This window comes from Lutra lutra, chromosome 7 (assembly GCF_902655055.1).
Source record: "Lutra lutra chromosome 7, mLutLut1.2, whole genome shotgun sequence".
Taxonomy (NCBI): Eukaryota; Metazoa; Chordata; class Mammalia; order Carnivora; family Mustelidae; genus Lutra; species Lutra lutra.
Genome location: NC_062284.1, coordinates 38,917,226 through 38,944,121, shown reverse-complemented (window position 1 = coordinate 38,944,121; position 26,896 = coordinate 38,917,226). Strand labels below are relative to the sequence as shown.

The following is a 26,896-nucleotide window of genomic DNA, read 5'->3' as shown; positions in this document are numbered from 1 at the left end:
CAAGAAGGGAGAAGAGAGGAAAGAAGAATGACAGTTTAGGCCTCATGGGAGCAGCTGTGACAAGGGGTGCACTGTGTATGCCATGCAGGCTGTGTGGGCAACCAAGGAGCCAGGCGGCAAGGAGAGGCTGTCAGAGACCCAGCCCACTCTCCCTTCTCCCGCTTGCACCTGGAGGAAGGGCATCTTTCTCAAATTTCTACTGAAGCCCTATCCACCCACCTAAGAGTCCATCTGCGGGCCCCACTGTCCCAGACAGGTGCCCTTCTCATTCTCATGAAGATGCCAGATGGACCTGTGTTGTCCCTCATGATAAGAGCAAGGGTCTGCACTCTCACACTCCCAGTATCCTGGTAATGCTTCCCCCACACCCCACCACCCCATATCAGCTCCTTTGGATACCTTCCATCTCAGACCTCATCGTTGAATATGTCCCTTGAAATGCATGAGGTTGAGATACTGGGGGAAGAATGTTGGCTGCCCTCTGGGCTATGACCATTCATGAAGTAGTTCTGAAAAGCCAGGCATAGAAGCAGCATAGCTTCTCTCCAGAAGAATCTTCCTGCACCTTAATTCCTTCACCCAAAGCTTTGATCCGTGTTGAAAGGCAAACACTCCTGGAAAGGGGTACCATGTCCTGACACACCTTTACAGAATGAAGGCTCAAGAAACCAGAAAAAAGGGCAGTTAAGATTTGTTCAGCTTCTACCATAAGCCAGATACGTCCCTTAGCACGCTGAATCTTTATGACCGCTCTGTGACAGAGCGATGGTCCTCTGCACTTGACAGCTGAGGTTCAGAGACGTTAAATAGCTTGCTTCCAGCCACACATCTAGATTCAAGGCCAACTTTCTTGACACCAAGTATGCTGCAGGCTTTGATAGGAGCAGGAGGACAAAGTAAGAGCCCCCATGAGGGAGAAGGAAGGGCAGGGCAAAACCAGGGACTGAGATGTCACAGACAAACCAACCTATGTCCAGTATTCCCTGGGGCTGACCCTAGTACCTTGACAATCACAGTACAGAAGCCTGAATTCCATAACGGCAACTCTGTTCTCCCACTAATTTTTTTTAAAGATTTTATTTACTTATTTACTTACTTTTTTTTTTTTTTTTTTTAATTGAACATGAGCAGGGGAAAGGGTGGAGGGAGGAGAGATTCTCAGACTCTGTGCAGAGCTCAACTCAGGGCTCGATTCCACAGCCCTGAGATCACAACCTGAACCAAAATCAAAGGTCGGATGCTTAACCGACTGAGCCCCCCAGGTGCCCGTCCCACCAATCTTTAAACCACCTTTGCGTAAATTCCTTCCATGCACTCGCAAAATATTTTTGGCATACAAAACTGTAATTTACATTTTAAAAATCATTTATTTGTGGCAGAATAAAAACTTTATAATCCCATTCATTGAAAGTTTGTCAAAGAAAAGTCTAAAAAGACATATGACAAATTATTAATAGTAATAACCTCTAAGGAGGGGACAGTGGGGGGGGTACTGGGTATCAGAATATCTTTCAATTCTTTCTTTATACCCGTTTGTATTGCTTATCTGTCTAGGTTAGGAGCTTTAAAAACAAAAACAAAAACAAAAACAAAACACCTAGAAAACAAAATATCCATTGCTTCTTACCCTTCTGTACATATTTGGCAAAAGATGGGATATGAGGGGTTGTGACACTGAATTTGCTTCCAGAAAATGATTCCACTGGAGTCCATGGTGCAGGGGTCCCACAGGGACTAATGCAACTCTTGAAATCTGTACATAAATTTAGGTGAAGAGGCTGTTCCATGGCTCTTGGTGAAGTGACAAGCTGGGATTCCAGGCCCCGGTTTCCCAGACACAGAATTAGGAAGAGGAAAAGCTGTAAAGAAAATCCCAGCAGACCAAGCAACAAAAGCAGGCTCTTTCAGTCAGACTCCACCCAGTTCCTGAAACACAAGCTGATGAGGACCGGGGGCCTCGATGAAACGCGTTTCTGGCTTTCAGGAAGACGCTCAGGTGGCCGCATCCAGAGGACTCTGCCCTCCCGCCCGGTGGAGGGACAGGGACCACCACCCGTGGAGGAAAACACACACAAGGTCACAACAAGGTCTGTGAGAGTGATGTCTCCAACAGTTACACACATGGAAAGACATCGAAGATCTGTGAAGCGGAAAACAGTCATTTCCGGGTTCTTGGATTTTTTTTTTTTTTAAATGTATGTTTGTGTGTAGAAAACATCTAGAAGGATGGAATCCAGACTTTTAAAGCCAGTGGGCTCTGTTAAAACGGGATTTCACTTTTTTCCCGCTTATGCTTCTGTGGGTTAGATTTTTAACCAGAAAAAAAAAAGGTAGGGGGGACGTCATTTTTTAATGAATAACTTACATTTCAATTTTCAAAAAACTAAAACTAAAAAATTCTTACCAAGCCAGGGACTAAATAAAGAGCCCAGAGAAGGGCCCAGCCCAGGACTCTGCTCAGGAGCAGGGCCATCCTCATGGGACACTCCACATAGAGAGGGTTCCCCAAGCAGTGTGACAGGGAAACGGAGGGGAGGCTGATGAAGAGCGAGCAGGGGACAAGTATTTGTCTGTTTTATTGTGCAGCATCTTCTCTCATCCTCACAGTAACCCGACCACATAAATATTATTAGTTCTTCCAAGGTGGCGACATTCAAGTGCCTGAGGACATCTCCCCAAATCTAAGCTCTTCCCTTTGACCACGAAATCTTCAAATTAGCTAAGAGTCAGGAGTGAAACTGAATCTCACGTCTCCATGGGGCAGCTCAGACCTCAGGGACAGGGCAGCCAAGAGCCGCGGCCCCAGTCCTGTCAGGGCCACCAGGAAGAGGCAGGCTCAGCACAGGCAGGCTCCCGTCCAGCCTCCTGGGCTCCATCTTTCCCTCAGACCCTCACCCCCAACCTCCTTTCTGTCCTTTATCAGTCAACCTCCTTCTTTTTTTTAGAAAATTTTTTTTTGAAAGATTTTATTTATTCATTTTACAGACAGAGATCACAAGTAGGCAGAGAGGCAGGCAGAGAGAGAGGAGGAAGCAGGCTCCCTGGTGAGCAGAGAGCCCGATGTGGGGCTCGATCCCAGGACCCTGGGACCATGACCTGAGCCGAAGGCAGCGGCTTTAACCCACTGAGCCACCCAGGCGCCCCAGTCAACCTCCTTCTTGTCACAGGGCACTACATGGGCCATTCCCTCTGTATGCAGTGCCCATGGCTGGGCCGAAATGTCTCCCCCTCGAGGACGTCCTCACTCACCCTTCAGACTGGTTAGGTCTCTGCACCCTCATAACCACAACAGGGTATTAGTATCATCATACACAGAAGGCTTGCTTGTCTATTCGCTGGGCCTTGTGGTCTTCTTTTCTATTATAATCCCTGACACCTAACAGTGACAGACACTTAGTGACTTTCTCAATAAATATTTGCTGAATGAAGAGGGAGCTTTAGAAGTTGGAAGAAATTCTGGGGACTTTTCCAGATAATGTCAATATGGCCCAGCCAGAGGGAACATCCTCTGCTTTTCTTAGAGGGAGGGACAGGGAACTGATTTTGCCCCGGTCATAAAATTCCTATCAGAGCAGTGGCAAAGGAGCCCGAGACTGCTATCGTTTTGACAAAATGTCTGCATGTTGTAGGACACGGAAAAAAAAAAAAAAATGGAAAAAAGAGCTGCCATGCCTAGCACTGTGTCTGTGGCTGCGTATTTTTCCTCGCAGGTCCTTTAAAATATCTCCCTATAAAATAAATATTAGTTTTTTAGGCATGATAACAGCACTGGGATTGTATTAAGAGATAGCCTTTATCTTTCAGAGAAACATGCTTAAATATTTATGATATCTGGGATACGGGCAGAGGAAACGGATGAGAGTGCAGACAGGGCAGGACTGAGCCTGGGTTGAGAGCTCTGGGGCTGGGCGAAGGGTCAGTGATTCGGCACCCCATTCGGTCTCCTCCTGTATACGTTTGAAATTCTCTGTAATTAAAAGTTGTTTTTTTTTTTTTAAACTTCTTTCTAATGTTGCTTGGTTGGTATTAAAGTATCAAATTCTTAAAAATATAGTTGGCCTATGAAAAGCCTCCCGGGCATGAGACAATACTAGGCAAAACTGCTTTGAAAACCAACGCCCTAGCAAAGGCACAAAATGAAAAGAGAGTTGGCGCCAAAGACGGGAAAAACTACCATCTGACCGAAATGCATCCGCAACCCCCACGCGAGATGCAGCGTAATTAACAACAGGTGGAATCAGAGAAATATACAGAGAATCTCTCAGTTAAACTGTTCCCTGGGATGTGCTCATAGCCGAAAATTTACTGATAGGCTCATCTACCAGAAATGAATGTACCGGAAAGTGCCTTCGAAAGGAGGAGAAACTACAGAAAAGTAACGCCGCCTACGTTCCTACTGCAAGGGCTTTAGGGCTGCTGAAAGAGCCAGACCATATTTCCCAAACCCTAACTCCAAATAAAGGATTTCCCATGAGATAAGCTCCATAATTCAGGGACTAGAGCTGCCATATTCACCATTTTATTCCCAATACTTGACATAAAGAGACACTTAATAAGTACGTTTCGAAAGAAGAGGGAAGACAGAATATTGGAAATTGGATCTATGCCAGAAGATTTGGAGCATCTGGTCATCCAAAAACACTCATCTGTGCAAAGGAAGAAAATCCTTTGGTCAAGAAGTGTTCTCAGGGAAGAAATACCTTCAGACACACACAGTTTAACATAAATTCAAACCAATAGTGGTAGCCCGCCCCAGGCAGCCCCTAGCCCCAGAGGCCAGGATGGGCAGCTGGTCTCCTGTCCAGGCTGCCAATGCGACTTAGATGGACGATGACATGAACTAAATGACATGCAAACTGGAAGCCAAGTTACCTCCAAAACCTTTTGCTTTGACCCACTTCTTCCAGCCAGAGGGCAGCAGCTGACCCAGGGACGGCTGAGCTGAGCCAGGGGTGTCGTAGCTACCCACCTTGCAGGCAGAGGACCGCACTGTCAGAAATGTGCTCTGACCTGTCTGACCCGTGTGTCCATCCTAGCAAATGAGGAGGGGCCTCTGGGTGGCTCAGCTGTCAGGCGTCTGCCTTTGGCTCAGGTCATGATCCCAGTGTCCTGGGATCGAGCCCCGCATCGGGCTCTCTGCTCGGCGGGAAGCCTTCTCCCTCTCCCACTCCTCCTGCTTCTGTTTCCCCTCTCACTGTGTCTCTGTGTCAAATAAATAAATAAAATCTTGAAAAAAAAAATTAGGAGTACCCGGTCATGACTCACAGTTGACATTGTTTCGTCTCCTTGTGACAAAAATGAACACGACAGCCACCCTGAGAGGCCTTCCCACAGCCTGGGAGGCAAATAGGGAGGGGAGAGACAGCCCAGTCTCCTCAAAGAAATGGCTATCTCCGGCTTATTAAGGTATTTGTTATTTCTGAGAATCTCACAGACCGAAGAGACCATTTTATATAAAATAGGAAACTCATGCTTGGACAAAGACCGATCATTTTTTATGCTTAAAAAGAATGAGTAGAATAACTCGTAGCCAACCAGAAATACCAAAGGGAGTGTAGTTCTAATAATAGTCTCCTGATAGGAGGTAACTTTTTAAAGCTATCACCTTCCAGCTTCTACGCAGACAACAGCTGGTTAGGCCCAACAACCCCAAGGAAAAGAAAAGACTATCCGGAGGGCAAAATCAGGAACTACTTGGCTGGAACTCAGTCCTGTAGTATTCACGTCAGGTAACCTTGATTGATAAAATACAAATATCCTCCACAGACCTTCCCTGATAAGAGAAGGTGTGAGCGTCAACGTTCCCATGGCAACACGGCCAAGGCACAGACCCAAGTTGGAGCTGCGAATCCAGAGTACCAGCTGCATGGCCTTGTGCAAGTTACTCACTGTACAGAGCTTCAGCATCCTGAACAGGACGAATGGGGAGAAAACCACCCACCTCAGAGGGTCGTTCTGGAAATACACAGCATAATATATGTAAAACCCTGTGCATGCTGCTGGGGCTACCAGGAGACATTATTAGAGGTGGGGGCTTTCCATTTCTGAGTATCTGGGGTCCTGCTAGAGTCTATGCATTTGTCGGGAGGCTTCTGTCTGTCTGCCTCTCTCTTCTTGGGTCCTTTTGCTCTTTGCATCACAGCCATCAAACTGGCCGGGACAGTGAGATGTTCACCCCTCAACTGGCCTTGCTGCTCTTCCTAGGGCAAAATCACAATCTCAGGAGGTCAAAAAATGGAAAAGAGCTGTGTAGTCCAGTGCATTTGTAAACGGTACCCCAGCCATCCTTGGTGTCTGACAAGGCTGGGGCAAGGGGCAGCGGGTGGAGAGTAGAAAGGAGAGACTGCTGGAGCAGGTGGCACAACCCTGGGCTTGCTGGAAACCACAGCCCCTAGGCTTTCCCTCTTTTACTGATGGACTTCCCTACATATTCAACTGAATACGGAGTTCGACAGCTAAAGAGATTTGGAAAAATGCTGCCTCCAGGCTAATACCTACATTTGCTAGAGAGGAAAGGGAGGGCCAGAGATGCTGTCTGGCCTGACCTCCATGGTGGCGGGTGAGGGAACCAGAACCAGGACTCTGGCTTCTTCCCATGCTCCAGGGGCTGCTATCTCTGAGAGGCACACGGGAGTCCGGCACACCATCAGGGCGGCCCCAGCGCCAATCTGAATCGTGGCAGCATGCTCCCTCCCCTGGCAACAGCCATAGCTGTTGTATAAACAGTCACACCAAGGACGAGGACTCAGCACGCTTACTCATCTAGGGCTTTAAAGGGAAAGGGGACTGTAAAGCAAGGGTTTGCTCCTTTGAAACATACTGGGCTATGAAAGTTCTCGACTTTGCATACATACATACACACGTACTTGCTCTCCCTCACTGGAGTTCTTAAAGATCTAAAGAAAGACCATTTCTGTAAAAACACAGGTCACTAATGGACACCTACAGTGGTGCAATGTTAACAGCTACTGAAAATATCATCTGCTTTGGAGTGCCTGGGTGGCGCAGTGGATTAACTGTCTGCCTTCAGCTCAGGTCATGATCTCAGGGTCCTGGGATCAAGCCCCACATCAGGCTCTTTGCTCATCAGGGAGCCTTCTTCTCCTTCTGCTTCTGCCTGCTGCTCCCCCCCCCCCCCCCCACAGCTTGTGTTCTGTGAAATAAACAAAATCTTAAAAAAAAAAAAAAAAAAGACAGTATCATCTGTCTCAAATTACTTTGTTGCTTTGCACAAGACTTCACCATCCCACAGACTCAATCAGCAGAGCTCAAGTCGGGCTCACTAAAATTCAAGTATGCAGTGAGACCCTGATTTAGCTGATAAATCTGTAATAGCTGGTGTGAGTTCTCTTGCTGCTCTGTGTGTGTTGTGTGTGTCCAAGAATGCACTACATACAGGTTCGCATAGGAATGGATAAATACATTCACGAAATGCTTTGGAAATGATGGGGGTTAATTTCACCATTATGTACACCAATTTGAATTTTAATGTTCAACAATTTTTTTTAAAGATTTTATTTATTTATTTGACAGACAGAGATCACAAGTAGGCAGAGAGGCAGGCAGAGAGAGAGGAAGGGAAGCAGGCTCCCTGCTGAGCAGAGAGCCCCATGCGGGACTCGATCCCAGGACCCTGAGATCATGACCTGAGCCGAAGGCAGCGGCTTAACCCACTGAGCCACCCAGGCGCCCAATGTTCAACAATTTTATAAACATTCTAGTCCATATTTATCAACTCCTCAGTATGAAATGTGTACCCACAAACTAAGAACATTTCCTCTCCCATGTTTTTAACAATTTTTAATATATAAACAAAAGCCCACAGCTAAATTATTTGAGTTACTACTATAATTTTAGATAACATTCTGTTTTTTTTTTTTAAGATTTTATTTATTTATTTGACAGGCAGAGATTACAAGTAGGCAGAGAGGCAGGCAGAGAGAGAGAGGAGGAAGCAGGCTCCCTGCAGAGCAGAGAGCCCGATGCGGGGCTCAATCCCAGGACCCGGGGATCATGACCCGAGCCGAAGGCAGAGGCTTTAACCCACTGAGCCACCCAGGCACCTTCAGATAACATTCTCAAAGAAACTTGTTGTGGGCTGAACTGTGTCCTACAAAAAAGAGATAGGTTGGAGTCCTAACCTCTGTTACCTCCGAATTTGACCTTATTTGGAGAGAGGGCAAATTAGAATGAGGTCATTTGAGAGAGCCCTAATCCAGTATAATGGGTACTCTCATAAAAAGGAGAAAATTTGGATACACACGCACATACTGGGAGAACATCACGCAAAGACTAGGGTGAGGCAGCCACACACCAAAGACTTCCAGAGCCACCAGCAACTGGAAGAAGCAAGGCAGGATTCTTTTATAGCCTTCAGAGAGAGCATGGCCTTGCTGACTGACCCCTTGACCCCAGACTTCTAACCTCCAAAACAGCAAGCCAATACATTTCTGTTGGGTAAGCCATGAGTTCGTGGTACTCTGCAATGGCAGCCCTAAGAAACTTAAAACAAAACAAACATATAGATTTAAATACCTATATCTATATATATATCTCAAAAGTCATTCTTGAAGCATCTGCTATGCACAAAGCAGGGAGCTGGGCTCTGGGAGACAAAATAAAAAGACATCACCCATTGCAAATGGCTCTGAGGGAAATACCTACGAATAACAAATGCAAGAAAACATACTTTCTCACTGGTCATTGGGCAATGGGCATGAGAGATGCCTCTGGAGGCTCACACAGAGAGCAAAGGTTTGGAACATTTACTAAATGCCATTACCTACATTCCATTCCAAACTGTCATGCAGCCTAAACCTTTCTGGGTATGTCTGTTCCTATAAAGGATCCAGATACATATTTTTAAATACCAAAATAATGGTAATGCACTGATGAGATATCTGTATTCTTAAAATACCCCACGTAGAGGACTTGGCAAACTGGCCCGGCCACCAGCAGGACAGGTCAGGAGGGCAGAGCTGACGGGTAGAGTGAGCATCTCCCCAGAGAGGCTGGCTCCCAGCCAGGAAAGAAGGAGCTCTGGGAGGTAAAGTCTGCAGAGCGAGGAAGCAAGGACTGAGGACATGGGCTGAAGGATGCTCAGATTTACAGAGAAGGACATAAGGACATCAAACAAAGACGCCATGGACACAGCCCAAGAGGAAGATGCGGGACAGGCAGTTTCCAGAAGGGGAGTAACTTCCAGAGGGCCTAAGGGAGAAGAGCAAAGAAGTGTCACTGTGCTTGGCATTCCAAGGGCTGAGACTGGTCCTGAGTCACTGCCTCTCTAAGCAATATCACAGGCCACTTTGGTGGGTCTTTTCATACAGGAAGCTCCTTACTCTTCACACCCAAGCATTACTATGCTTCCTTTAAAGAGAAGGAAACTGAGTAGCAGAGAAACTGTTTCAGAGCTCATCTGGGGCCTGCAAAAGGCAGTCATGGGACAGTGGGTACCTTCTAGAAGAGGACTAAAAGTAGCAGGCAGGAACAGGAAGCCTCCCCCACACACCCCTGGAACTGGGACTCCAGAAAAAGACGTCTCTGAGGTGACTGCCTCCAGGATTCTCCAAACACTCTGTCATGAAGCTGGGCAAAATCCGCCAGGCGCTACAGCCCTCCCTGGTAAGGGCTTCCTCTGTAGTGATTTTGGCCCAACGGGCAGGGGCATGTGTGTGTGGCCAGCTGCCCCCATGGAATCCCAGGGGCTTGAAACACAGTAAACATCACCCACGATGGTGTCAGAGAATAAGGCCCCGGCCTGCCCTCCTTCAGCTGCAGCTCAAACAGGATCCCAGATAATGTCCTACAGGTTCTGCCTCATCGGATGCCAGTCAGGCCTTTCCCGTCTCCCCACTTCCCCATCCGTGCCAACTTCGAACCCCAGCCTTTGCACGTCCCTGGCCCCTCCCAGAAACCCAAGTTGTCCCACAGGGGGGCCGTCTGGAGTTCTTGGCGCCCTGCAGTTTTGTGGGCCACCACATCCCAGGGAGGGACAAGCATGGTGGAGGCGAATCCCCTGTCACTTTCAGGGCCTCCTTGCCCGTGCCTGACCCCTGACCCCAGTGACTCAAACACTGGCTGGGACATGGTGGCAAAGTCACTCAGGACAGCCTCAGAGCCACCACCAGTACCTTCTGGTGCAACCGCCACCCAAGGACTTCAGTCCTGGGGAAAGAGCCAGCCCCACCCTCGTCCTCCACTCTACCCTGATTCTTTAACAGTGAGTCAGTGACGCATCACAGAAGGGTGCGTGGCTGCACCCCAGGTCCACCCAGCAGGGGGAGAGGCCTCCTGGTGCAAGCTCTGCCCCGACAGCTCCTCCCTGCTGCTCCTCTCAGCCCTAGTGGGGGGGAATGTTATGCGGGGGTGTGGGGGGGGGGCGCTCTGGCTTTTTTCTGGTTTACATAGGAAGGCTTGTGATATTTGGATTAAAAAATTAAAAGAGGGTCCTATCACTTTGAAAAGTTAGAAAAGCACGGTTTCAGACTAAATGGGCAAATCGAAGTATAGGACTTGGCTACCAACTCCCGCTTGGTGTGGAACACATGCCTGCTTTCCTTGGGAATACCGGGTTCCTCTCAGCGGCACCTCACAGCAGCAGAGACCATTCACAGACATCTGCCCAGGCACGCAGCCTGGGTCTGACTCCGACACACCAGACTCCCCACTTCCCCTGTCAGGCTGGTGGGGCTAGCCATTATGGCCTTGTCCCTCACCCGCTCCAGCCTGGGCCGCTTCCTCAACAAGTGATCCTTCTCATTCCTCATGTGTTAAGCAGTCCATGAGGCCCTGCACACTGCTCAGGTCCAGTTCCCTAAAAGGGACAGAAAAGGTGGCAGAGAGGGCAGAAGGGACATCCCTCCCCCCCCTCCAGTGGCAGAGCACCCCCCCCATCTAGTCAACAACACGTGTCTGGCTAGGTGATTCTGGGGATGAGCTTTTACCCCCAAACTTTTCTTTGGAGAATATTCAAAGCTACACACAGGCTGAGAAAATAGTTCAAAGTACCATTATCACAAGTAAGAAAAGTTAACAGTTATTCAGTAATATCGAATACGTGGTTCAGATTCAAAACCGTGTAATTATCCCAATATGACTGCAACTGATTTTTTTTTTATCCTGGATCTAACCAAGGTTCACTCATTATATTTGACATTAACTGTCTTTAGTCTCCTTTTGGCCAGCTGTTTTTGCAGAATGTCCTACATGTGGGGTTTCTTTGTTTCCTTATTTTTCGATGTAGCTGAACAAGTCTGGCATGAGTATCTCATAGGGGATACCGTCCACTCCTTGACTGCGTCACCGCGGAAGCCCACTGATCAGGCTGCCTCCTTCCTGGGAAAGCTAGATGGGAGCTTTGGCTGAAATGCTGGCTATCAGATGGCACCATTTTGCCTACGGAGCCAGGAGGTAACCTATGAGGGGATATTCTGGGAGCATGTGAAAATACTGTCCCACAGCCACCCCCACCAGCTAGCCTTGGCATCCATTGGTGAACTGACCCGTGGGTTACTAAAGAGAGATTCTCCAAATTTATCAGCCAAAGTTCTATAAAACAGTTTGCCCTTTTAAAATCTCTGATGATTATTATATACTCATGAATCTTTTTTTAAATTATGCAATGTGTCCAAACATATTCCTGTCATTACTTTTTGATATTCACATTATTCCAATTTTGCCAGTGCAGTGCAACCCCCTTCAAACTGGCTTCTGGGTCCTTTGCTATGACCCCCGCTGTGTGAGTGTCCACCTTGTTCTCCGGCATGGGATGTCACAGGCTCGCTCTGGACTCGCCTTGCTCCCACCTGGAGCCATTTTTTGGGACTCGTTCTTTCTCTTTAAGCAGATAAGTTATGTCACTTTCTCACAGCCTGGTTCTAGTCCTAACCTCATTCTCCCTGCCTGCTTCCTCCTTCCCCTGTCACTCATCATTTGAATTAGTACAAAGAGCTCTGTCCTTAGTAGAAAATGGGAAGAAGAAGGGCACAAGAGAAGGAGAGGAGAGACAAAGACCAACAGTAAATTTAAGGATTTTATCAACCATGTACCACTCAAAGAGGAGCTTCCTTTTTTACAGGGGGCTGCACTCGTGGTCACCTCCATAGGAAGGCTTGTCACTGTCTCATGATTCTACTTATAAAACTTCTATGACCGTATATCATTTTATTGTTTTATGCTTACACAAAATATATATACAGGAAAAATTACCACCTACCCCCTAACGCACTTGTCCCCTTCACTTGCTTTGTCTCCAACAGCACTCATTACCCTCCAAATTCTATAAAATATGATTTTTTAGGGGCACTTAGGTGGCTCAGTCAGTTAAGCGTCTGCCTTCAACTCTGGTCACGCTCCCACAGTCTTGGGATCAAGCCCCATATTGGGCTCCTTGCTTAGCAGGGAGCAAGAAGCTTTTCCCTCTGCCTCTGCCCTTCCCCCGCTTGTACTTTCTCTCACTCTGTCAAATAAATAAAATCTTTTCTAAAAAATAAATTAAAATATGATTATTTAATTCTCCTTCTCCCCTGACTAGGAGGTAAGTTCCGTGAGTGACGGGCACTTCTTGCTCACTGCTCTGTTCGCTACTGTTACCTACGGTGTAGCAACAGCACACTCCCTTCATACACAGTGCCTGGAATCCAGGAGGTGTCCCGTAACCATCTGCGAATGAGAAAAATGGCCTGTCTGGGACAAGAGGCCTAGAGACGAGGGGCGCCTGGGTGGCTCAGTGGGTTAAAGCCGCTGCCTTCAGCTCACGTCATGATCCCAGGGGTCCTGGGATTGAGTCCCACATCGGGCTCTCTGCCTGGCAGGGAGCCTGCTTCCTCCTCTCTCTCTGCCTGCCTCTCTGCCTACTTGTGATCTCTGTCAAATGAATAAATAAAATCTTAAAAAAAAAAAAAAAAAGAGGCCTAGAGGCAAGCGGCACCTCCTACGAAGCCTTTGCGCCTCTGCTTCGGTGTCACCCCCGGCAGTCAGCTGTTCCATTCCCCGTGTTCCCAGAGCCCTCCTTGCCCTTCCGGATCCAAACACTTGAACTAGCACGTCTACACTGCTCATTGGTCTGTCTCACCTGAAGAACTTCGAGCTCCTCTAAGACAAGGACAAGGTCAGACTTATCTTCACAGCCCAGTGCTTAGCACAGAAATCTCTGCTGACCTCCTCTGCCCTCCAGCCAAGTGCCCTTGCCCCGTGCCCAGGCTGCCCGCCGGGCCCAGCCTCTCCCAGCGGCCTTCGCTGTGAGCCAGGCTTCCGCCTCCAGCTGCTGAGAAAGGTTCGGCTGCGGGCAGCTCACAAAGGGCCCTTTGACTCCACGGGACTGGGCTTTTTCAGGACAAACCCGTTCCCTGCCATGGCACCCGTCACCAAGCCCAGCGTCCCGACAGCTTCGAGGCCTCCCAGAGCCAGCGTTCACCAAGAAACAAGAGCAGGGGCAGGAGGCTGGCAGGGCCAGTCAGGCAGGGCGGGCTGATGTCTGGGAAGATGGAAGATGGGGTGGCAAGGTCGAGAGGGCCTTTTCATCAGCAGAGTCGCTGACATTCAGACTCTGTGAATAGCCTGGATGGAGGGCGGGCGGGGGGCCGAGGTTAAAATAAAAGGAGTGCAAAGATGAGAACTTGTCAGAGCTTTGCCTCAGAGACAGCTTACTTGTTCTTTTCTTTCAGTCTTCTTTTCACCTGGCTCTGAGGCCGGACTCTCGGGGGGGACGGTCAGCCGCAGTCTGCAGACATTCGCCTAAGAGAGACGCAGAGGAGAAGCCAGTTATGAACCTGCCTTTGAGGCAGAAATTGCTGAGTGACCTTGTGCTTCCCAGAGCCTGTTCCCCTTGCTGAGCAAGGAGGTGATGTCACCAACCCCACAGGGGAACCTGAGTCTAAGACCAGCCTTTGCCTGGCCCATATGGGCACTCACCACCCTGATCCTCAAAACAAGGACATTACCAAGTAATTTCATTGCATTCAAACATTTTTTTAAAGATTTTATTTATTTGACAGGTGGAGACATAGCGAGAGAGAGGACACAAGCAGGTGGAGTGGAGAGGGAGAAGCAGGCTTCCCGCTGAGCAGGGAGCCCCATGCAGTACTCAACCCCAGGACTTTGGTTCATGACCTGAGCTGAAGGCAGACGCCTAATGACTGAGCCATCAAGGTTCCCCTCAAACATTTTTTTTTTTTGAAAGGCTCAGGTTCCGTAACAACACGTACAGAATGGTCATAGTTCACATGCAAAGGTCAAAACACGCACCGGGTGTCTGGGCTGTAAAGGTGCTTTCTCCGGGGCTCCTGTCAGATCTTTCTCCAACAGACATAAATATGTCTAAGCACAAAGTTTTTAAAAGTCCGTACCCTTGTGTTCATAGCAGCATTAGGCATGACAGCCCAAAGGTGGAAACAACACCAACGTCCATCAGTGGCTGAACGGATAAATAAACCGTGGTATCTACGTAGAATGGAATGTTATCTGGCCTTAAAAAGGAAGGAAATTCTCACACACTGTAACATGGATGAATCTTAAGGACGTTATGGTTCATGAAAGAAGCCAATCATACAAAGACCAATATCGTAGGACTCCACATATCTGAGCTACCTCAAATAGTCAAATGCACGGGGACAAAGAGCAGGATGGTAATTGCTACGAGTTGGGGACACAGAGGAATGGAGAGTTATTATTCAACGCATATGGAGTTTCAGTCTGAGAAGATACAAACGTTCTGCAGATGAATGGTGGCGATGTCTGCCCAACAAGACTGTACTTAATGCCGCGTATGTCTACCTCACCCTAATGTCACAGCCCGGTCCTGCTCGGACTTCCCAGGGAGAAGGGATCGGGCCACTGGAAAAGCCCAAAAAGGGTCCCAGCAGCATGCAGAGTACCCAGCCCACAACCATGTGGGCCTGGCTCACAGGAGTGCTGCTTGTCCCTGTTATAGACCGCATTGTGTCCCCCCAAAATTCCTGTGTTGGAGCCTTACCTCCAGCAACTCAGAATGTGACCCTACTCAGAAACAGGCTCTTTACAGAGGTTATCCAGTTGAAATGAGGTCATTAGGGGTGGCCTAATTCAAAATGACTAATATCCTTATAAAAAGGGGAATCTGAAGAAAGACACACCTGTAGGAAGACCACCACCACGGGAACATGCTAGAGAGAGAAGCCTGGAACGGCTCCCTCCCATACAGCCCTCAAAGGAGCCAACCCTGTCAACACCTTGATTTTCAATTTCCAGCTCCAAAACTATGGGATAATAGATGTCTGTTGTTTGAGCCCCATGGTTGGCAGTACTTCTTACAACAGCACTCGCAGATTAATATAGCCCCAACCATGTTTGCAGGGTCTCGGGTCTGCACGGGTCCAGAGGGCGGCCTCTGAGCAGAACTACCCTGCAGCCTAGACACCCAGAATGGAATGGGACTGTAAGGATCTTTGCCAGCCTAGAAAGGAACCCCCACATGCACCCATGTACCTGGCAGGTGGATGCTGAGACTAAAGACAGCATTTTCCATCTGCAGGTAAGAGCGCCCACGTGGGACATGTGTTAGCACTTCCATATACACTGTCACCTCCCTTCAAGACATCCCATTTTGCTCCCCGGTGTCGCCAACTTCCTGATGATGAACTGCATCTTCCCACAGAACTCCTATCTAAGGACCCAGCGTTGCCCTCAGAGATGCCAACAGAATTCCCTTTCCTTTACACTGGCCTCCTTCCCTCTGAACCTCTTCTCCTCCGGATTTAAAAACCCCAGCTCCTTCAACTAAATGACTTGGTTTCATAATTATTCTCCATCCTCACTCTCCGCTGGGCAAGCTGCATCCCCCAGGGACCCCAAAGTGCTCACCGCCCCTGATGTGGCCAACTTTGCACTGAACCCTTAGAAACTCACTGCTAGTCTTGTTGGCCAGGGACAAACCACCTATTCCAGCCAGGAGGCAGTTCTCTTCACTGACAGCCAAGAGCACAGACGGGGAATCAGGTTTCCTCCAGGGGAAGGCAAACTCCTGACTTGGGGCCACCTGGACTGGTCGAAATGAGCTGGCATTTGCACAAACACCAAAGTGGGACTCACAGCAGGTAGGCAACCCAAGTCTGTGACGGTCAATAATCTTCTGTGATAGGCTGATCTAATCCGCAGCACCGTTTTGCAGAGAAAAGGATGTGCTCTCCTCCTGCACCCCACTCCAGACGCACGCGTGTGTACACATACACATGGGTAAATACACACACACGCTTGCACAAGTGCCCACACCTACAGGTATCAATGCCTCCTGGCTGGGCTGGCTATCTATGGGCAAGCTCTTCAATCTCTTTGAATCTCGAGTGTAAATGCAGATAAAAAGAAAATTGCTACATAGGAAGCCTCTATTGGTATGAGATATTTGTATTATTATCTAGATGCAACCATCATCCTCTAAGTTCCAAAAAGAAACAGTCCCATTTGGCTTTACGGTTCTGCCTTTCACGAAACAACGATTTGGTCATGGATCTACTGTAAGTGATACCTTTTTGGAGGGTGACTGGTCCCTAATGTAACTTTCAGAATAAAGACTGAAGAGGGCACAAAGCCCAGAAGGGACTCCACTGGTCCAATCACCCAAAAGTGTACTGTTTCCCTCCCCTGTGTGAGACAATTCTTGATCTGTCCACCCAGAACCCTGCTATACCTCAGCATACTTCCCGCAGCATTCAACACTGAGTCAGGTGTACCCTGGGGGATGACAAAGCCCTACAAGAAATAGAATGTATTTCCTTTAAGCCATCAGTTTTCCCTGCTGAGAGATAATGAACAAACCTAAAAGGAACCTGTAAGATCACACATTTGACTTCAAAGCTATCTGGCAATGGTAGTGGGTTCTTGAGGTCACAGCCAGCCCCTGTGTTCAATGTTTACTCTTGTCCTTAGAGGTGCTGAAAGGCATGGGCTAAACGTGGGGCCAACACTCTCTCATCAGTACTGACTCGCTGACGGATGGACTGCACAGAGCACAGACACAGTGGAAACCCAGCATGGAAGAAAATCAAACGCCTTCCTAAGATGGTCAAATGTGTTGTCATGTAGGAAAAAAAAAAAAAAGAAATTACAGGGAAAAATGTGAATAATCATCCCACTTTTTTTTTTAAATACACTCTGATAATTTGCATAGATTTATGGGAAAAAAAAATCTTGAAGGAAACACAACCAATGGATGGTGGTGACGGTTGTCCCTGTAAAGTGGGATTCCCACATTGAGTCCAACTCTTCCAAGTAGGTGTAAATTTTTTAATTAAAAATAATAGCAGTGATAGCAATAATAAAGATTGAGAGACACTGTATCTAGAAAAGAGACAGATCAAGCTTTCCTAGATCCACAGGAGTGCCTCATGAGCATCAAAGAGAACCACCCAGAGGTCTAGAAAATATCCTGAATTCCTCAACAATTCTTCTCAACAGAAGCACTAAGTAACCTTTGAAGGAACCCACTAGGTTGACCTGGTGTAGTTTACCTCCCTTTATTCATTCACTTTCAAGCAATCTCCCCATGGGAAAATTTCCCCCTGAGTAAGATCAACGTAGGGTTGCTTATCTCCCTTAGCATTTTATGATGCTGATCTTTATGGTTTCCTTAAACTCTATGATCCCCAGAGCAGCCGAGGCTGGGCAGTACCTGAGAAGGGCAGGGTCCTTTATTCCCAGGACTCCCATAGTAGCTGGCTCAGCCCTATGTTCTGAACAATGAGAAGAACTAAATCTTTCTTACCCTGAACACCACAGCTACTGGATTAGTTGTCCCTACAAGCAATGGTCTGTTGCAGTGAATCAAAAGCAGGAAGGTGGACTCACTATATTTCATCATTAGGTTATGGAACACCCACTTCTTATAAAATACTATTAAGGGCAATGAGAGTACCAAGATGAAAAAGAAACAGCCATGTTCCCAAGAGCTCAGCATCCAAAAACACACCCAAACAAGGCACATAGGAACACTTAACATTACCAGTAAAGGTCCTGAGAGGCAGGGGAACCTGGTGATTAAGGCTTGGTGGAATTGCACTTCCTTACAAAGGAGTAGGAATATAAAAGGAACAACGGTCTTAATCGGAGGTGGGAGTATATCAAAAGCTCCTAGAGAGGACATCTGAGCTGGGTATAGAAAGACAGGAAGGACTTTGTGGTTCATTGAGGTTTGGAGAACCCATCATCACAAAAGCAAACAACTATGAGGCAAGGCATTTGTTCCAGGCCAAAGGCACAGATGTGAGAATGTTCTGAGAACATTAAGCGGGTCTACAACCTACACTAGAGTGGGGAAGGAAAACAGACAGGTAAGGGCCTAACTCTAACAAGCTACGAAGAAAGGCCTGATGGAGAAGCAAGGTCTCTAGTAGAAGACAATCAGGAGTCATTCATCTCTTTGCAGGAAGGGACTAACACTCAAATCTGAGTTAAGTGATCCAACAGCAGTTACTGGGTGCCTCCTATTACAGTCCATGCATTGCAACATGGATGGAAGGGGGCTGGGAAATAGGGGAAGAGATCACGCAAGCTTTATGCTTAATTGCTTTTGTCACCCTTTGGGCTTAGTATAGTATCAATACATAATAGGCACTTACTCAGTAAATTACATGTCAGTAGGTGTTTCTTTTTTAGGTTGAAGTAAAACGCAGTAAGGCAAATATATCTGAAACTCCCCAGAGCACCTTCTACTTTCTTCAAACCAACCCCCCGGGGAGGGACATCAAGGGAGGCACAGATACTATTCAAGCCTCCTCCACAAGAATCACACAACCAAGCCCTTGTCTGCAACTCAGGGCACCTGGGAGCTAGGCAGGTCCTCTGGGGCCCTGTTTCTGCCCACCCTCACTGTGGAGGCAGAAGGCTGGTCTCCATTGACAGGAGAAACTGGGGAGCCACATACCATCATGCTCTCGGCTTCACCACATGGGCTCACCCAAGAGAAAAGTATCATTAAATAAAAAGGGGTGGAGAAGATGACCCAGGGAGGGGGAGGGGATGCTCATGAGTTGCCAGAGATGTATTTCCCTAAGGAAATTAGCCACATGCATTTCCAGTTCTCTAAGGCCTGGTCCACTCAGTGACGGTGGCTTCCTGCCCAGTTCCACCTAACAATAGGAGGTGCGGTTCCTGTGTTGTGGCTTGGAACACAAGCACCACACTCTGCTCAGCCCAACTATAAGGCCTCTGGACTATGTGGGTCAGACTGTGTGGAGCAAGTTACGCCCCTTGGAGTTGACCTCTTAGCTCCGCTGTGGTCCTGAACGTGCAGGCCTGGTCCAGTCCATCAGAGTGGGGCAGATCTTATCTGTAAAGGGCCAGATAGGAAATATTTAGGTTTTGCAGGCCACTGGAAAAGCCATTCTTATCTCAGAGGCATACAAAACAAGCCAAGAGGGCCAAATATGGCCCAGGCGGCATGAGCTGATCTACAGCCTTGGACTCTTTGTAGATGGTATAAGGGGTTCTCGAGCCCCTTTTTCCTGTGTTGGGATGGACTCTGGACAAAATTCATAAATATAAGGACAGTGATCTCTCCTCCCTGTCCTTACTGGCTCACTTCTGTACAGGCACACAATGTGCCCAGGAATGCCAACATGCAGAGAGAAAACGCAGGTCAGTGAATGCGCAGAAATACCAGTGTGACCTGGAGTGTTAGGAAACCCCCTCCCCACTCTGCGCCCACCTCTGCCTTGACCTTCCACAAAGGCAATGCGACCTTCCAGAGCACTGTCCCAGGAATGTCTGTATTTCCAAGAAAGCTCTAAGAAGACAGCAATGATTCAAGAAGTAGTTCCTATTCTTGGCTGCACATCAGAATCACCTGGGGAGCTTCCTGAAAAACCCAGGTATTACTCTCTACTTTCAGAGGTTCCTGTTTAAACTGTCTGGGGTGGGGCCTGGGTACAGATATTTTAAGCTTCTCAGTGATTCTATGTATAACCAGGGTTGAGAACCATGGACTTAACCAAAGGAATGAGACGTCAACTTGTGCAACAGGATGGAGCAACTATTTGGAGACCTTCCCAGAACTGTCAAACTCTTCAGCTGGACCAGCACTCCCGACCGTCTGTCACCTGCTTCCTGCCCAGGTGGGTCAGAGGTGACAGGCTGGCTTTATCCCAAGTTTCTCTTCCTTGTTTCTTGTTTGCTGATTCAGTGTGAGTTGTGGCCCCTGTAGGACCCCAGTGACTCCCTTCTCTTTTTAAGCACCAATTACACCAGGCTTGGGGAGGGAGGGTCCCTAACCCCTCTCCTCAGTAGTTAATCACAGACGATGTAAACAATAACCGGGTGTACAGGCCTCAAGGGAAACACGGAAAAGGCGAATTCAGACAGGCTCCCTGGAGGAGAGGACCCCTCCTCAAAGAAGCATGAAAGAGGCGAGGAACAGCATGGGAAGCTTGGGGGATGGCAAGCAATGTGGATTATCTGGGAAGCGTGTGGGAGGGGGAACAAGGAAGGCAAAGGCCAGATCAGAAAGGCCTGGATGCTCGAGTATGGAATTTGGACTTGTTGCTGGTAGGACCAAGGAGGGCTCCTGAAGTGGGGTCATCAGCTGACTAGGAGTTGCATTTTAGAAAGGGCACTCTGGCCTTAAAGTACATAGAAGAGTCAGCAATAGGACTGAAATTTAGGAAATAATCACTCAGCGACAGCAAGACAGAGGGAAATAGCCCTGTGTCCCTCTTCTGTGTGCTGGAGAACATCAGAACTGTTTCAGCTGGGGTAGCCGGCCACCGGAAGCTCAAAGACCATGACACAGGTAATGGCCAAAAGTATTTCAGATGGAAGCTTTTCAAATGGTCTCTGGTTCGTTAGTCCTGGATCCACAACTCCTTGAGCACAACTAGACCATTTTTGAGATGGCTGGCCTGAAAGGCTCTTCCAAGTGATCAGAAGCTTGGGCATCTGGGGTTCTTGCTCAGGTATGGGTGCTCAGGACAGGTGATCTGTGACACAGACCACGTATGCAGCCCACTCACAGGACACTGAAGACATGGAAGGGTCCAGAATCCCACTCCATACCCTCTGCAGAAGCACCACGGGTTCACCATCTTGAGGAAATCAAGTATCCTAAGAGCCCCCCAAGACTCAACGTCTGTTCATCCTTCCTCTGACACAACAAGTTGGGTGAACCAAAGCACAGAGGTTGGGACATTTTTTTCTGAACCTACAACTGTCACACTTAAGTGAAAGAGGCTTTTTGGCTAAGTCCTGAGGATGCCACAGTTCCAAAACTTTGCAACTTGGCCTGTCAAGGGCTGAGTCCAGGGGGCCCTGCTGAGGAGCCTGCCTGTTTTCTGGGGGCAGTGGGCCCCCTGCCCACCCATTCCTGGTGGGTGCCGCCACTAGCTTCCTTCCACCAGACACTGAGGCCCCAGAGTGCCACGTCCCTTCCTCGGAGCCCACAGATACAGAGGTTATGCACACAGATGTTTCTGTGAAACGGAAGTAAATACCTGTGTGACCTGTTCACTGGCCAGCTGAAGAAAATTCTTTATTCTGAGCCAATCAGATAGAAATGTGTCCTAGGAGAGTGTGTGTTAGCTAAGGAGGGAGAACCAGCAGGCCAGCTGGGTTTGGACAGAAGACACCTTGGCCAAACAGAAAGATCAGCAAGACAGTCCTATCTTGTGGCCTTTTTCGGGTTTGCTTCTGTTTTGTTTTTCTTTTTATGAACCACTGAGGGGTCACGACCCATCACACCAGCCAACAATCTCTCATTATCAAGATGGCCTGGTGCTGGAGGAAACCCTTGACAGATCTCGGTCTCTCACCGCCCCAGCTGAACAGCTTCACCAAAAGCATTTGGCTGCACGAAGCAACACGTGCCTTCCCTGCTCAACACATACAACCTGGCCATACAGCGGACCTTTCATTTCAAAGTCTCATTCAGTGGGATTAAGGTTCGTTTGCAAAACTCCCTTCAAAATCGAGAAGCGATGTCAGTGTTTTTGTAAACTTCTTCCCGGCACTCTCGAAGGGCATCGTGCTGTCTGTGGTTATTCTCCAGCCAATCTATCTTCCTGCCATTGCCATAGATAAAACTATTTTTAGCGCACAACTGGTTTGAAGGTAGATTTTTTTTTTTTTCACAACCCTTGCTGGTTGGCTTCCATAAATGCCTCTTTGCTTATCTGCTGACAGAAATTACTTTCCCACCAGTTTTTTTTTTTTTTCTTTGAGAGATGATTTCAGATAAGAAGGAAATACAAGTTGTCGGTGGCAGCCATGGGACAGGAGATAACCTGTGATAGTCTGGTCCGGCTACACCACCCTGGCTGGCTGACTCAGAAAACTCCCTGCTCAGTGTCAGCTGTCACCACCATCTCTAGCTGGCTTGACTATCTGGACCAACACAGCCTGGTTCTCCTACAGTCCCTAATTTGGTAAGCTCTTTGGATAAAAACAGAAATGCTATGATGGTGGCTAGCATGTTCTTGTTCAAGACCATCACTTGTCCGATATCCGAGAGGAAAGGTAGGGTGACACAGAGTTTACTGACAAACTACTTTCGACGTCAGGAACAGTTTTCATGATTACTTGGTCTACAATTTTATTTTCAAGGTATCCCATTCTTGTTTCACCAAAAACATAAGTGTTTGCAAATTCAATATGCCATTATGATACAGTGTATGCCAAGACTTACATTAAAATGAGTAACATTTCCTCCTTTCAGTATCCCAATACCAGTCATCCCACGAACTCCTATTCGCCTTGTAAGACCAAACTCAAATGGCTCCTGAAGAGAGAGGTCTTCCTCAGTTGCTTTGGGAAGAACCCTTCCTTTTACCTTCACCCAACTCTGTTAACACTGTACCCCACTATAACAACCATCACTTTGTACGATGATAGTCTGTGATAAGGACTGCCTCCACAGGTAGAGTGGATCCCAATGCCTAGCCCTGTATCCTCCAGGATATCTATAAATGTTTAAAAAAAAAAAAATCAATCAACGGATCACATCTTCCCACCATGCCCCCCACGCCCCCCCCACACACACATTGCCAGGACCTGTGGTATTTGTAGATCACGAGCAGAGGTAATCTTAAAGGGAATCCTAGAACCTTTAGATATCTTCTTTCTTGAACAAGTGTGCCAGTACTTGTGTGCTCATAACAGCCCCACATGGTCTGACTTAGGTCCCTGACCCCTCTAGCCCAAAGTATTTTGGTTGTCTTAATCAAAAGGCAAAGCTTTCTCAACAGTCTGTCCACTGTGCCACTTACAACTAAAGAAATACTTGACAGTAAACATTTGAGAAAAACAATCTTCACAAAGGTTATCTAGTGTGCTAGTCCCATCTGCACTGCTCCCCCACCCCCACCCCCAATCTAGCCACCCATTTCTGGAAGGGCCCTTGACACTTTCATGCAGTCTGGTCCCACATATGTCTCTGTCCAGGCTCAGGGCTGGCTTTTTAATGACTTCATTCTTCCTCAATCTCAACTATGTTCCAACTGAGCAGGATTTCCATAGAAAAAAGGCCAATGCCTGTCTTGGAGTAAGGCTGGAACTGTGGTTGGAAACCCACTTGGACCTGATGGGGATGTTGTTTTACAAAGCTAATAACCAGAGGAACAGAGTTCTGTCAGTCCTACATGTCTGCACACACAGACACACACACACACAACACCCCTCAGAATCCATCACTTGGCCCACACCCAAGAGTAACACAATGACATTCTTCTAGAGATAAAGAAAGCACAGAAGGTAACCGCTAGTCCCTCATCTGAAGTATGGAAACGCATATAGGCACGTGTGCAAGACTAGAAGTTGGGGGTGCCAAAGGGGGTCCTGACTTGGACTTAAGCATCTGTTTAGCTAAAACTTGGGGAATATAAGAGAAGTCTCAACCACAGAAAAGAGGCACCAAGTGATAAATATCAGGAGTACTGTGAGAAAGGGATGAACTAAGCAGCCACAAGGCCAGGCCCTGACAGGGCGCTCTGAGGCCTGATCTTGGAAGATACAGAACCAGACAGGTGCAACCTGCATGAGCCTAGCATCATTTCACAGAGCATCTGGAGAGGTAAGAAAAAATGCAACCAAGGTGAGGGAGAAACAGAGCACTTCTAAAGTGCAGCCTTCCTGGAGACAGGGCCCAGAGCTCCCTGGGCTACCTCCGCTGCCCTTGTGCTGGTATTCAAATCAGAATGAAGAAAGCGGTTTGCAAAAACCCGAGTCCCATACCACTGGGCTCCTGGGGAACCCGCTGCTGATCTCGCTGTTGTAAGGTGAAGCCCACACCTTAGCTACACTCTCCAGAATCGGTGTTATTCTATCACCAGTGGGGACAAGTGACCTTTTGTTCAATCGCCGAAAGGAGGCAAGGTTGGGTGTTAAAGACATTCATTCCCTTTGAGCCTCAAGTAAGGAAATGCAGAAATGTTTCCCCCTTGCTTTTTAAACTCGTGCCACCAATTAACGTGGCCTAAGAGAGGAGACAGGAAGGAAAGGAAATTTCTGGGAATTCCAGAAAGTCCCTTAAGCCCCACGAGCCGGTGGCTGGCCGTCCAGAGGATCACAGCCGGAGCTGGGACGGGATGGGAGAGTTGAGTCCAGAGTGGTGGGGGTGCGGTCAAGGCTGGGGGTGAGGGGCGGCGGGAACAGGGAACTGGCTCCCGCGCGTCCCCAACGCCTGACCCCGCTAGGGTCCTGGCCGGGTCGGGGAAGTGGGACGGCGGCGGCAGTCGCTCCTGACTACTCACCCTCCTGCTGGGCGCCCCGGGTGCCCTGGCGCCGCCGCCCGAGAGCAGGGTGACGGTGGACGTGGAGCGCAGCATCCCGCAGCAGCGGCCGGCAGCTGGCCCGCAGCGGCGCTGCCCCCAGCCCAATAAGCGCGCGGAGCCCGCCCTGCGCGGGGGCGGTGCAGGCTGGGACCGAGGGGGCGGTGCGGGCCGGTAGCCGCTCGGGCTGCGGCGGGGCGGGGCGGGACCGGGGGCGGGGCCCGGGTCCCAGCGCGCTCGCCAGACCCGTCCGGCTGCATTTTCTCCCCCGGGCGCAGACCGGTCCAGAGTGGCGCGCCGTCTTCTGCCCGTGGCGCAGTGCCCGCCCGGGGTCCCTCCCGGGGCAAACGGGAGCCCTAGATACTCTGGACGCCCAGGCTCTGTCTCTTGCTTGCCTGTTCATCCTCACGGTACTCAGTGGCCCACCGCCAACCCCCAGGAGCCGCATCTCTGGAACCCTCAGAGATGTCATTCATTATTTACTGTGTCTCTTCCAGCACCAAATCAATCTACTGGCGCTGTCCTCATGATGTTTGCAATCTGGTCGGGATACCTAGGGGCGACAGGTGTTGGTACTTTGGTAGAAGAGGAGATACCAACAGGAGCACGCAACAGGCCCCTGGAAGCTGTCCCGTACAGGGAGGTGGTGACGAAGCTAACACCTGAAGGAGCTAACACCTGGCAGGAGCCAGCCAGGTGCAGCATGTTTATCACAACTGCTCATATTTATTCAGTGATTACTGTGGTCCCAGCCAGCAAGCACTTTGCATATATAACTCATTTAATCCTTGCAACTACCCTCTGAGGCAAGCACTATTATTTTCCCGTATCCCCATTTTGCAGATGAGGACACTCACCCACCCAGAGATTGAGTAACACAGCAGAAGCCTCACCAGCTGGCAGGAGCAAAGCTAGGCTGGACCCCAGGGTCAGATCCCACGGCTCTGCTGCACCCCTCCCCCAGCAGAGGGAGGCGAGGGTTACAGACCAAAGGAACTGGCATATGCAAAGATGGGCACCAGGCAAGAGAAGGTGTGGCGTATTTTTTAGGTCCTTAAACTATCACAGTATGAGGGGCCTTGATGGGGGCAAATGGAGAAGCAGCAGAAGGAGGCTGAGCCAGGTCACGAAGAGCCTGGTAGACTCAGCTAAAGGGTTGAACCTTTATCCTGAAGATAATGTGTCTTTCAGCAGGGAAAGACAATCTCTCTCTACTCACTCTTCAAAGCCGGGGTCCAACACTGCCTCCCCATCAAGCTCTCCAGGGCCCACTTGCCCTGAACACTCACACTCATGAACATAGCAGCTCTTTGGCAACTTGTCTTCCATTAGAGTTGTGTGTGTGTGTGTGTGTGTGTGTGTCCCCTTCCCCAGAGGCCAGCTTCCAGAGGGTGAGGGCCAGGCCTTGCCCTTCTCTGAACCCCCAGTGTAGCACTAACATGAAAGATACTCAAAAACTGAGGCCGCACAGATTCCCGAATGCTCCTGCGGGACTCCATCATTCCACAGATGAGGAAACTGACGCCAGAGTTTCTAAGCAACGGTCCCAAAGTCACCTCACCTGCTGTCATCACCACCACCCCTGGGCCTGCGTTCTCCATGCTCTGTATGCATTTTCTCATCCAATTCTCACCATGACCCCAACAGACGGATACTGTCACTGTCCCTATTTTGCAAATGAGGCTCAGGGACATCAGGTTAACTGGTGAATAGACTGGAGCTAAATCTGTAGTGTTCTAACTTCCAGTCTGCTGCCTTTGGACCACCCTCTCATCCCCTACCCTTCACGATAGGTCTCTTTGTATCCTACTTCCGCGCAGCCCCATCATCCTCAGAGAGTTTTATAAAACTGAAAGCTGGGTCTGCTTTTCAATAAATAGTGACGGTGGTCAAAATGTGGTCATTGAAAGCCAACATAGGTTAGAAATATCTGCCTGGTTATCTCAGCAGAAAGGAGCTCTGTTAAGTTTTGTTTTGTTTTGTTATGTTGCCCTAAGGAGAAAGGAAATGGGCTGCCCTTCAGACAGAGTCAGAATAGCCTGGCATCATCAATGTTTATTTCCATGATGGCAACCTCCCAAGTGACCACCCAAGATGGAGTCAGCATTAGAAAGGACATGTGGTCCATGGATTAATCTTCCCTCTACCTACCCAAGTCTTTTTCATACTGT

The 26,896-nt window shown here is 48.6% G+C and overlaps 1 protein-coding gene across 4 annotated transcripts in view; it reads right to left on the bottom strand.

Moving 5' to 3' along the window:
• The window catches only part of MYZAP (myocardial zonula adherens protein), a 90,761-nt gene extending 65,894 nt beyond the window's left edge, over positions 1 to 24,867 (bottom strand). For 3 of the 4 annotated variants that reach the window (XM_047736023.1, XM_047736021.1, XM_047736022.1), the window contains exons 1-2: positions 24,708 to 24,867; positions 13,651 to 13,737 (exon numbers count right to left, since the gene is read on the bottom strand). In XM_047736023.1, the coding sequence (XP_047591979.1) occupies positions 13,651 to 13,737; positions 24,708 to 24,782 (162 nt within the window). In that variant the 5' untranslated portion in view covers positions 24,783 to 24,867. Of the gene's footprint in view, positions 1 to 1,627; positions 1,655 to 13,650; positions 13,738 to 24,707 lie in introns of those variants that run through there. The other variant, XM_047736025.1, reaches the window with a different exon arrangement.
• Between the last annotated feature and the right edge of the window lie 2,029 nt (positions 24,868 to 26,896).